The sequence below is a fragment of the Lactuca sativa genome, chromosome 9 (genome assembly GCF_002870075.4).
Source record: "Lactuca sativa cultivar Salinas chromosome 9, Lsat_Salinas_v11, whole genome shotgun sequence".
NCBI classification, from domain to species: Eukaryota; Viridiplantae; Streptophyta; class Magnoliopsida; order Asterales; family Asteraceae; genus Lactuca; species Lactuca sativa.
The window spans coordinates 182,527,943-182,540,688 of NC_056631.2; the positions used below are offsets into that span (position 1 = coordinate 182,527,943).

The 12,746-nt window shown below is 32.5% G+C and overlaps 2 protein-coding genes across 2 annotated transcripts; one reads left to right on the forward strand and one right to left on the reverse strand.

Moving 5' to 3' along the window:
* Positions 1-1,982: 1,982 nt before the first annotated feature.
* Positions 1,983-4,517, forward strand: LOC111898961 (BES1/BZR1 homolog protein 4). Its single transcript, XM_023894843.3, has 3 exons — positions 1,983-2,529; positions 3,348-3,994; positions 4,227-4,517. The coding sequence occupies exons 1-3, from the start codon at positions 2,317-2,319 to the stop codon at positions 4,228-4,230; spliced, it is 864 nt and encodes a 287-aa protein (XP_023750611.1). The 5' UTR covers positions 1,983-2,316; the 3' UTR covers positions 4,231-4,517.
* Positions 4,518-6,557: 2,040 nt separating this feature from the next.
* LOC111898960 (uncharacterized) lies at positions 6,558-11,235 on the reverse strand. The gene is made up of 6 exons (XM_023894841.3): positions 11,110-11,235; positions 10,880-10,989; positions 9,771-10,625; positions 9,332-9,532; positions 7,001-7,196; positions 6,558-6,909 (listed from the first exon to the last, which is right to left on the reverse strand). Exons 1-6 carry the CDS (start codon positions 11,111-11,113, stop codon positions 6,725-6,727), a joined length of 1,551 nt encoding a protein of 516 aa, XP_023750609.1. The 5' UTR covers positions 11,114-11,235; the 3' UTR covers positions 6,558-6,724.
* Between the last annotated feature and the right edge of the window lie 1,511 nt (positions 11,236-12,746).

The window sequence follows — 12,746 nt, forward strand, 5'->3', positions numbered from 1 at the left end:
TCCTTTCCATGATAAGCCTTGGACGAATTTGAGGCTATCCCAAGCCCTAGAATTCGTCCATCCTCTATCCAAGAAGGATTTACAGCCCAAAGTGTAACTTTCAAACAATTGACAGTTTATACCCTCTTATTTAATTAATCTCTTTAAGTCACCAAATTAATACTAATTAATCTATGACTTATATTAATCAAATAACAATATTATTATTCCTTATATTATTCTCATAATATATTAATAATATTTATTCTCTCATAATAAATCATCCTATCAAGTTGCTATGGTGAAGGCAACCCAAAAAGACCATGCACAATCGGGTCAAATACTTGCCTAATATAGTTGCACCCTTAGACACTATTCCAACATATATATATATATATATATATATATATATATATATATATATATATATATATATATATATATATATACATATATATATATATATATATATACACACACACACACACAACCACATATTTCATAGTAAACATATTTGGATATATTTCTATATACAAACACCTTTTTATACATAAATATATACATGACGTGTTTGTATACAAATGTATTTATTATAAAATAGGTGTTTGCATATGTTTTTTTATAAAATAAATATTTGTATAGATTTTTTTTTTATAAAAACGAATTCATATATATATATATATATATATATATATATATATATATATATATATATATATATATATATATATATATATATATATATATATGCACATAAATGTTTTTTATGCACTTACCAAATACCTATTTTGTAAAAGTTTTTTTAAGGTATATATGTGTATAATAACTTATTTTACATAAGTGTATCGTATTTTTACATAACTATAGTTTTATAAATAGATAATTAAAATAAAAATAAATTTTAAAATAGTTATTTTGCATACATTTAAAAAAAAAAGTTTTTATATAGATATTTTTCATACAAAAGTATTTTATAAAAAATGTTTTTATATAGAAAAAAAATGTTTTTATGTGAAAATATGATTTTTGTATAAATGTGATTTTATACTGCAAACAAAACATATTCAAAAAATATTTTTGAAAAATAAAAGGATGTAAAGAAACTAAATTTATCATAAATTCATAACAAAAATTTGAAACCTAGGTTAAAAGTGTAAATTTTTTTATAAAATTTGTAATAAAATTTAAAATTTTGGCTAAAAATATAAATTTTGAAAGTAAGATAATATGTTAGCTGGGTAAATGGTCAAAAATGAATACAAATATAGATTTTTGGGATTTAATTTAATAAAAAACATATAAGGACTAAACCAATTATGAAATAAAATATAAAGATTTTTTTAAAGTTTTTTCATCTATTTAAACATTATGTTTTTTTGAGTTTTATGTTTTTCATTATAATTTTTTTCTTTTCAATTAACAATAAAAAACTTCGAAAAGGTAAAATTACTATATTATTTTTTAATGTATTAAAACTTTTATATTTTTAAAAAGTCTAATTTTTAGCTTTTTATTTCTCATAAAAATCTAACGTATTTCATCCGATCATTAAAAAAACTACTATATTGTTTAATTTTAATGCTTTAAAAATTTATACTCTTTTTTGAAATTTTATAATCTAAAAATTGTATCCAACCGACATTTAGAAGCTAGTTACCTAGTATTTAAAACTTAAATTAGACAATTTCAGAAAATATAGGAGTTTAAACATACTAAAAAGTAATATAATATTTTTTTAATATTTTCTTTAAATATGTCATGCTTTTCTAGAATTTACTATTTGGAAATGAACAAACAAAAAAACAAAGAATGAAATTATCACCTCCTTTTATAAAAAACTTACCATAAGGGTAACAATGTCATTCCATTTACAAGAAGCCAGTGGCAAATTCCGTAAATAAACAGAACCGTTTGACAATAACAAATCGTCAGTGTTCTAATGGCCCACACTACATGACGGGCCCACACACACTTCCGTTCACATACATTTAATAGCCCCTGGCCTTTCCCTCTCAATTCTCACCAATCCGCTCTTCGCTTCGCCGCAGATCAGCCGGTTCTCCGGCGAAATTGTTCATAAATGCAGTTACCTGTACTCGCTGCTCAAACTTTGTCTACCTTTCATCCGGCTACTTAATTACAACTCCAGTTCATTCAATTGTTGCTTTTTTTTTTCTGCAAATTTGAGCATACACGATATAAATTTGTTAGTACACATGTCGCTCTAATCGCTGCTACCTACACAAATTGTTCCGATCGAGAAAGTGTTTCCTGCATATTTATGTGTATTTTGCACAGACCTCATCGCCGGTGTTTTGTGTGTTTAGAGGGGGAGAGATGTCGGGAACTCGGATGCCGACGTGGAAGGAGAGGGAGAACAACAAGCGGAGGGAGCGGAGGAGGAGGGCGATCTCGGCGAAGATATTCGCCGGCCTGAGAATGTACGGCAACTACAAGCTGCCTAAGCACTGTGATAACAACGAGGTCCTCAAAGCCCTCGCCGACGAGGCTGGCTGGACCGTCGAGTCCGACGGCACCACATATCGTAAGGTACACTTTCTGTAATCAAATCTGATTCAATAAGTTCACTAAAATGTTGCCGAATTCATTCGATTTTGAATGTCTTTCTGTTCTTACTGATGAATTTCTTTCCAAAATTACGAACATAAGCGTAGCTGTAGTAGTATTGGCCCAAATTGCCGGTGGTTTAGTTTGGCGCATTTTAGCTAGTCATTGTCTTCTTCAGGTGAAAAGATGCCTCATTTCTTCCATCTGTTATGAAATTAGAGTGTAACATCTCCTGTGCCATGGCGCATGTTAGCATTATGTTGTTAGGGTTTGAGTTAGTTCAGTTCATACGTTGATTGCTTTATGTCTAGTTCTACTCCGGCGTACATTAGATCTGGCCAGTACTTTGAACAACTTTTATACGTATTCATTGTTTTCTTTTGTTGGACACACATATCAAAAAGATTCCCCCAATTAGACCCGAAAAGACAGTATCACCCTTCAAATATCCCATAATTTCTTCCTCGAGGGTAAATAACTAAATATTACATACCAAAACAAACCAACCATGAACCATGTATTCATTATTGTATTTCATTTTTCCATTCTAGCAACTTCCATCATGTGTTTATATTATGATTATTTTTGGAAGAAAAAGAGAAGTTATCCTTCCATAAAACCTAGTTTGACATCGTAAACATTATGTGAAATGTCTATATGGCCCACTTGGTGGCTGACATAAAGTCAAATCCTTAAAATTGAAAATAAAGATTTCACGTTAAGACTCAAACCTTTGACCATTTCTCTAAATACATGTGTTATACTTAGTATCTCATAATCAAGTGTTTTGTGCTATTTAGGGATGCAAGCCTGCGGATTGGACCCACATTGGTGGTTCAATATCTGCGAGCCCTGGCTCATCATACCAACAGAGCCCCTATGCCTCATGTAACCCTAGCCCACCTTCATCATCCATCGCAAGCCCAACAACCAACCCTCACCCCGATTCTCTCATACCATGGCTCAAAAATCTCTCATCATCATCGTCGTCATCATCCATGTCCTCTAAGCTACCCCATGCTTACATCCACAATGGCTCCATAAGCGCACCGGTTACCCCACCCGTGAGCTCACCAACCGCTCAATCCCCACCTCGGATCAAAACCAGCTCACCTTGGGGTGCACCGACTCTTTCTTGGTTCTCTGGTGTTCGGGTCCCACAGAGTGGACCCGCGTCGCCTACGTTTAGCCTTGTGGCTGCAAACCCGTTTGGGTTTAAGGAAACAGGTTTGGGTCATGGTGGGTCCCGGATGTGGACCCCCGGACAGAGTGGGACTTGTTCCCCTGCGATTCCTCTAGGGTTTGATAATAATGCGGATATTCCAATGGCGGAAGTCGTTTCGGAGGAGTTTGCATTCGGAAGGGTGAAACCGTGGGAAGGAGAAAGGATTCATGAGGTGTGCGGGCAGGATGATCTCGAGCTTACTCTTGGCGGTTCAAAGACCAGGTTCGTTATGCATAACATGACATTACATGACATGACAGAATAAACTTAAGAATATAGACTGAAATGCAGACTTATGTCAATAGGACAAAAGCTGCAATTATTGTCCCACCAAAAAGGTGCAACAAGATGGGATGGTGACTAGTGATGATGTCTCGTCTGTGCAAAAGACGAAAATAATCTCCTTACCTCATCATAAAAAGTAACCCTAAAAATTAAAAATACTATCGTGCAGATAAAATGTGGCCTAGAGAAGAGATCGCTGCTATTAATGTGTGTTTATAGCTCCCAGAGGTTGAGGTGAAAGTCTAGGGTTCAAAACCTGACATGTCCAAAAATACTGTTATGCTGTATAATTTTCCACTGGCGGTGAAAGGCTCTCAAAGGGATTCACATGGTGTGGTTATGGTTTATCCTTTTTTTTTTTTATTAAGGTATGTTATATGTATGAATGAAAGATGTGTATTTGATTGTATTCAATTAGTGTTATTTTGCAATGAATGAAGTTGTAGATTGATTTTTTTTATGTTGGTGTGATAAATGATTACTAGTGGTTCGTGGTAAGGGATCCTAAGTAACAAGTATGTTGGCTTTAGTAGAAAGAGAAACGAAAAGAGGTAGGTGGACCATAGCACTATGGATTTTTCATAATTGCATGTTTTGGATTTTGACAAAAATATGCAATTAAAACAAATTAAAATTAAAATCGACAAAAATATGTTAAAAATTAAAATAAATAAAACAAATTAAAATCGACAAAAGTATGTTTGCTTTATCGATTACAAATTTGGCATGTATTTGCCGAATCAAAAAAATAACTGACAGAAAATATTATTGAATTAAGTAGCTAATTAATCAGTAGTTTACTAAGCATCTCCAATGGGAGCTTTTTATTATTTGGATAATTTGTAAGATAATTTATTACCATTGGAGAACATCATATTTTTTTGGTTTATTTTTATTGACCACTCAATATATATATTGAGTGGTCAATATAGTTTGATAGGATGGTCACTTAACCTTTTTATTTTTAATAATTCTTCATTTTCTCTCCTTCATTTAGTGTTAGTATTTATTAAAGCAATGTAAGATCCACATTCTGCACAGAAAAAGCACCAGCACCCCAGTTAGCCATGCTAAAGCTGATGTTACCAGCACCTACCACCCAATGAGAGTTGCCCAGAATGGTACTAACATGAGGGAAAACATTCCTCCAAACATGAGAGCTTAATTCAGAAAGAAATAGGTTTAGACGCCACATCCAATGGATGATCCTATTTAGATCTCATAAACTTGCCCCAGAAAAACTGACCAACAACATAAGCCCCCGCAAGTTTGGCATGCAATTTCCTGTCTAATTACCAACTCACCCTCCTTCATGGATTTACAAATGCTGTCCCAAGCAATCAATTATTTAAATATTTATGTTAAAAGATAGTATTTATTAAAATATTAAACGGCTAGCAATAATAATTATTAAAAAAATTTATATTAAAATTTGACGTTTTAAAAGACAATTAGTTAAATGAGGTGGTTTTATGGAACATTAATATAGAAGTGGATAAATTAATTAAATTAAATAAAAAAGTCATAAAAGAGGTTAACCATTTGAGAACTTATTTGCTTACAACAAGTCAATATTAATGGGTTGATGATGATGTGACACATAGATTTATCATTAGAGATGCTTTAAAATCCTTATAATTTGCAATTAAAACAAAATAGTGACCTCCCTTTTATCATTCTCTCGCCTTTTTTGTAAATAATTCCACTAAAGCCTCAATAGGAAATGGAAGGTAGTTTAAAACTTGGTTTTTATTAATGTTATAAATGAGTAACGAACGATTTCTTTTCCTTGTAAAACACCATTGTTTTATTTTATTTTTTTTAAAAGTCATAAATGGGTAACAAATTAATTGTTTTTGTTTACAAACTATTAGCCAAACTAATTGTTTTTGTTTACAAACTACCATCGAAATAATGGTACTTTGTGAACACAAAGTTGATTACCTTTTGATACCACTTTTTAAATAAATGGTGTTTTGTAATAAAAACAAATACTTCATTACCCATTTTAACATTAGCCCTTGTTTATTTTGTTTCATACACAGCACATTACAAATTACCTTATTTTAGATACACCGAACAAAAAAAAATTGAGTAATTAAACCTTGAAAAGAAAAAATTGAGGTATTCATATAAACCAATTCTCAAACTTGATTACTATTTAACGACATTTTTCCTTGTAAAAGTCAATTGATTCAAGTGAATCATTTATACTAATATACAAATTTGAGTGGTCACCTTCTATTACTATACTTTTGAAAAACATAAAGTGCTATAGACATAAAAGTTGCTATAATTTGGTCATTTGTGGTTGGACCCTATATATTATTTAGGTCAACGAAAGTCGTCCCTTTTTTAAAGATATTTCCACTACTACCACTACAACCCTTATTTCCAATTTAAAATGTAACATCTAACTCTTTGAAACTGCTTCTCATTTACTCTTTTTAGTGGAACTTATACAAAAGGCAACACAATAAACAGTTAAACACAATCACCATCTTATAAATCAATAGTTTTGCATATAAACAAACAAATCAATCGGTTTTAAACGCATTCACAAACAATCCAAATGAATCTAATACCCCCAAATGGTTCTTTCGCTATACAAGCAAGACTTTGTCAAGAACAAAACAAAGAATGCCAAATTTTTTAAAGAAATAAAAATTATTTATTTACTTTCATATACAACTCCGAGAGCGCATTGTAGAGGATCGCAGCCGCAGGAGGTCGAGGTAATGTCCCAAGAAGAATATCGGATGATTTTATTGATGGGTTTCCATAAAATCTGCAATTTTCTTGCACACGTGTTGTCACCATGCTTCCTTCAAATGAACACCCAACAAAAGCACCTGAAAATATATAATAAAAAAAAAAAAATCAAACAGACGCTTTGTTTTAAAACTAATGTAAAAAATATCTAAATATGAATTCAAGTGTTACCTTTACTACAACTGTAAGTATAACAAGCAGCATATCCACCATCACCTGCCCGAAAACCAGCTTCAGCTGCCCGTCCAATAACACCAGCAGCTGCACTTGCACCTGCCCCAACCGATAAATGTGCGTTTCCACCAAATGTCCTGACCGCATCACTATTCCTTAGCACAATTATAAAATCAGTAAACTCCCCTCCAACCTGTTTTTATAAAACCACACAAAAACATGTCAAAAAATATCAACTAAGAAGTTAATACAAAAGTTTTTTTTTTTTTTATGTAAAGAAGAAAGCAGATACTAGCAATAAAGCTGAAATAGGTGGAGGGAAATAAAGCAGAAAGCAAATACTAGCAATAAATTTGAAATAGGTGGAGGGAAATAAAGCAGAAAGTAGATACTAGCAAAAATATTGAAATGGAAATTGATGGAGGGAAATATAGCAGAATGCAGATACTAGCAAAAAATTTGAAATAGGTGGAGGGAAAATAAACGAAAAACAGATACTAGCAAAAAAATTGAAACGGGTGAAGGGAAATAAAGAATAAAGCAGATACTAACAATAAATTTGAAATAGGTGGAGGGAAATAAAGCAGAAAGTAGATACTAGCAAAAATATTGAAATGGAAATTGATGGAGGGAAATATAGCAGAATGCAGATACTAGCAAAAAATTTGAAATAGGTGGAGGGAAAATAAACGAAAAACAGATACTAGCAAAAAAATTGAAACGGGTGAAGGGAAATAAAGAATAAAGCAGATACTAACAATAAATTTGAAATAGGTGGAGGGAAATAAAGCAGAAAGTAGATACTAGCAAAAATATTGAAATGGAAATTGATGGAGGGAAATATAGCAGAATGCAGATACTAGCAAAAAATTTGAAATAGGTGGAGGGAAAATAAACGAAAAACAGATACTAGCAAAAAAATTGAAACGGGTGAAGGGAAATAAAGAATAAAGCAGATACTAACAATAAATTTGAAATAGGTGGAGGGAAATAAAGCAGAAAGTAGATACTAGCAAAAATATTGAAATGGAAATTGATGGAGGGAAATATAGCAGAATGCAGATACTAGCAAAAAATTTGAAATAGGTGGAGGGAAAATAAACGAAAAACAGATACTAGCAAAAAAATTGAAACGGGTGAAGGGAAATAAAGAATAAAGCAGATACTAACAATAAATTTGAAATAGGTGGAGGGAAATAAAGCAGAAAGTAGATACTAGCAAAAATATTGAAATGGAAATTGATGGAGGGAAATATAGCAGAATGCAGATACTAGCAAAAAATTTGAAATAGGTGGAGGGAAAATAAACGAAAAACAGATACTAGCAAAAAAATTGAAACGGGTGAAGGGAAATAAAGAATAAAGCAGATACTAACAATAAATTTGAAATAGGTGGAGGGAAATAAAGCAGAAAGTAGATACTAGCAAAAATATTGAAATGGAAATTGATGGAGGGAAATATAGCAGAATGCAGATACTAGCAAAAAATTTGAAATAGGTGGAGGGAAAATAAACGAAAAACAGATACTAGCAAAAAAATTGAAACGGGTGAAGGGAAATAAAGAATAAAGCAGATACTAACAATAAATTTGAAATAGGTGGAGGGAAATAAAGCAGAAAGTAGATACTAGCAAAAATATTGAAATGGAAATTGATGGAGGGAAATATAGCAGAATGCAGATACTAGCAAAAAATTTGAAATAGGTGGAGGGAAAATAAACGAAAAACAGATACTAGCAAAAAAATTGAAACGGGTGAAGGGAAATAAAGAATAAAGCAGATACTAACAATAAATTTGAAATAGGTGGAGGGAAATAAAGCAAAAAGTAGATACTAGCAATAAATTTGAAATAGATGGAGGGAAATAAAACATCAAGTTGAAATGGTGGAGGGAAAAAAGTAGAAAACAGACACTAGCAATAAAATTGAAATGCGTCAAGGGAAATAAAGCAAAAAGGTAAATACTAGCACTAAAGCAGAAGGCAGATACTAGCAATAAAGCTGTTGAAACGAGTGGAGAGAAATAAAGCATAAAGTTGAAAAGGGTGGAGGGACATAAATTTAAACTAGGTGGAGGGAAATAAAGCAAAAAGCAAATACTAGCATTAAAGCAAAACGCAGAACATAGATACCACAATAAAGCTGAAACGAGTGGAAAGAAATAAAGCAAAAAAAAAAAAAAAACAGATACTAGCAATGAAGTTGAAATGGTTGGTGGGAAATAAAGCAAAAAGCAGATACTAACAATAAAGCTGAAAGTAAAAAGGGGACAAGAGTAAGCAGATAATAAATACTATATGGAGAGAAATGGTAGTGCATATATTTCACCTGAGCTCCCCAACCCATACCAAATGAAGAAATAGCAGATGGTGGAGACCACGATCCATCTTCTCTACGGGCAATAACTAAACCCGTACCCACATTGTAAGTCACCATCATTCCAACTTTTGCAACCGTAATAATCGCAAGCCCTTTCGCTTGTTTTAAAATAGAATCCGGTATTGATTTTTCAGGTGTCAAAGCTCCAACCTATAAATATTCATAAATGTCAACCAAAATTCTTCAAAATCCATGTGGGCCCCATTTGTTTTGTTACACATGACATAACATGACAGGTTGTACTTGTATTAGTACCGAAAGTAATGATAGTCTGATACTGATGTTAATGGGACAAAAAATTGCAGCTTTTTTGTCTCACCCAGAAAATGTATGGTTGGGTTAGTAGAAAAGATGGAAATGCCCTTGTAATTGAAGATATCTTTTTTACCTTAAAGTAACCTCGAATCGTATTTGCAGCTTTATAAATCTCTTGTTCCATACTTTGCCCCCAGGGGAAATTAAGCCAAGATCTCAAAGTACTAAGATCCGTCAAATCACGTGTCGCCACCTGTACTGCACGGCTAACTCGGTCCATCAAGTACACTTGCACACACTGAAGCCTCACACAACACACATCACAAACCCTTTGTGGGTCCCCTTTACGAAACTTTTCAGGCAATAAACTCCTTCCTTTTGAACACTCGTTACAAAACACACCCCCACAGAATCTACAATGATGCCTTGAACACATTATAGGGTGGAATCTCACGTTACAAAGCATACAATAAGAAGCTGCGCTATCAGCTAGCCATTTTGGTGGCTCGGCTTCTAGAAGCTCCTTAATTGTATCAGCATTGACTTCTGTAAGATTGTTTGAGACTTCTTTCCATGTACGTTCTAGAAGTTGATCTGATAACCATGAAATTTGATATGCGTATGTATCGCCTGAAGTGATTGATCTCACTTTGCCTTGAGCTGCAAGTAACATATCAAGAACGACATCCCATAGTGTTAATTCCTTGTCTTCGTTGACAAAATCATCCCATTCCATGTTGTTGTCGAATTGGTTTGGATTGATTCCCAGACCTCGATTCCATTCTTCTCGTTGTGATTCTGACATTGGTGGAATGGAAACAGGAATCCAAACTCCAGTGTCTTCGGTTAAGGGTGGGTCGTAATAGAAAAACTGATCTTTATTAGTATCTGTTTTTTCCACTTCAAGAACAGATTTTTGTTCTTCGCTAAGATCAGAATTTTCCACTATATCGTTGATTTCGTTGTGATCATTGACATCTTCAGAAACCTAAGCATTTACATTCGAATATAAATCTCGGTGTTGTTTAATTGAATGGTTGCATTTGTTAGAGTTGAGCGTACACTATAATACTTAAATTCCAACACATAAACATCAAAGCTAACTTTTCACGAAACAATATCGATGAATTGAATTGGAAAAAACTAAACTTGGTATTTTTCATCTAGAATTAACAGAGAATAATATAATTCGAGAGGAGAGAAAAGAAAATATTGATGGATTGTAAGGAGAGTTAGGGTTACCTTGGGAGTAAGGAATTTGGGTTCGTAATCATGGAGATGAATGATCGGGTATTGAACGACATTAGGTTCTTCCATCGGATAGGTTTTGCGAGAGGCATCCATCAATCCATCTGCGTCGGAATTGTTTGATTAGTTGTGATGATCGAAATATGAAAAGCTTGGATCAAACAAAAATTGAGAGGATTTAGAAGGTGAATTATGATTAGGGTTTTGTTGTGCGTGATACTCACTCATGGAGATGATGATGATATATAGAGAACCTACTTATCCATATTTTCCCCCAATCGTTGAATGTTTAAGAATTTTACGCAAATTAATACTCAAATAGTCAAATGCGTAAAATAGTTTGAATTTCGAATTTCGATTTTTATTTTATGGAGATTCCTAAAAAAACTCAATGAATAATTTCACAATGCTAAATAATAAATGAGTATGTTATATTTTTGTTCAATAAAGTTATTTTATATTTTTATTTTGTCTAAATTAATGTTTCATAAAAATTATATTTTTTTTTCACTAAAACTACGATAAAATAAAGTGCTTACATTCAAATTGTCTATTAAAAGAAAAGCAATGATCTCATATTGAGGCTAATCTCAAATTTTCATTAGAATATAATTACATACCCCTCGAAGGCATGGGCAAAAGGGGCATACACACAAGGCCTATTTTTGTAGGGGACATTTTTTTTAAAAAAATTATATTCAGGTCAGGCCCACCAAATGAATGAACGATAGGGCAAGTCAACGAGTTGAGAAGATGCGTGAGAAACGAGAACGCAACGCCGAAGCAAGAAGTGATTGTCATTGTCGTCTGTCGATTGTCGCCGATCATTGAAAGCTGGTCAATTGAAGATTAGAGTTACTCTATGTGACTTTGTTAATCGATTACTAATCAGGTAAGCATTCAATTTCATTCAACATTCTTCATATACCGCTCCGTGGGCTCCGAAAAGAGAAGTGGTTCGTTTTCTTTCTATACGAAATTAAAGATTTCGTTAGTGTTCATGTTGGCGATTTCAGATGTAAATTCGGCGGTTCGTCCCCCCTTCCTACGGGTTCCCTAACTAGTTTGCTTTTTTGTTCCAAAATTTAGAATTTAGAAATTGATTAATTTATATTATGAGAAATTGAATGAAATTAGAAATTGAATGTATTTATGTTATAAAAAATTGAATGTTGAATTTGAATATTGTGTCTTTATACTTGAATGAATGAATAGATTATCATAATCACTTTATCATATTATAGTTATTAGTTAATGCTGATCACAGTTGATTGGTATTTTTGTTGAACTAAATACCTGATTACAATCCTGTCTATAAGCAAATATTATAGACTGCATATAGTATGCCGCATAGTCCTATCCTTAAAGTGTATGTCGACATGTGAAAAAAAAAAGCCAAGATGCAGGATTTTAACGAAGCAATCATTGTTGATCAATTCACCATGGTTGTCTTTATTTGTTTACATATATTATCTAAGAAAAACATTTAATCATTAACAAGTAACAGTAAATACCATATACATAAGAAAACAAAATAATTTTATACATAGTTTTATTATAATCATTGCAATCTACATAAATATTTGCGCTACATAATATGTATAAAACACATATTTTTTGAGAAGAAAAACATCTTGTCGGTATTATTTCTTGCTATCTGCTATGAGTTTCTATGGTGTATGTGGAAAGCAAGGATCGATGTTTGGTTTAACAAAATCCAAATGAACTCTTCAAAGTTGGCGGATAATGTGATTTCTATGGTTTTTAGTTGGCTGAAATATAGAGGTAATTTTGGAAATTGTAGATGGAATTGTTGGGTTTGTTCCCCTTTTGACATTTTGTAAGTTTTGTTTTTGTTTTT

Bases quoted from the DNA above. Each gene is read 5' to 3' on its own strand.
- LOC111898960 (XM_023894841.3), bottom strand. The intron at 10,626-10,879 runs GTAACCCTAACT...GTAAATGCTTAG, and splicing joins CCAAATTCCTTACTCCCAAG to GTTTCTGAAGATGTCAATGA. The intron at 6,910-7,000 runs GTAACACTTGAA...ATATATTTTCAG, and splicing joins TACTTACAGTTGTAGTAAAG to GTGCTTTTGTTGGGTGTTCA.
- LOC111898961 (XM_023894843.3), top strand. From the start codon at position 2,317: ATGTCGGGAACTCGGATGCCGACGTGGAAGGAGAGGGAGAACAACAAG. The intron at 2,530-3,347 runs GTACACTTTCTG...TGTGCTATTTAG, and splicing joins ACGGCACCACATATCGTAAG to GGATGCAAGCCTGCGGATTG.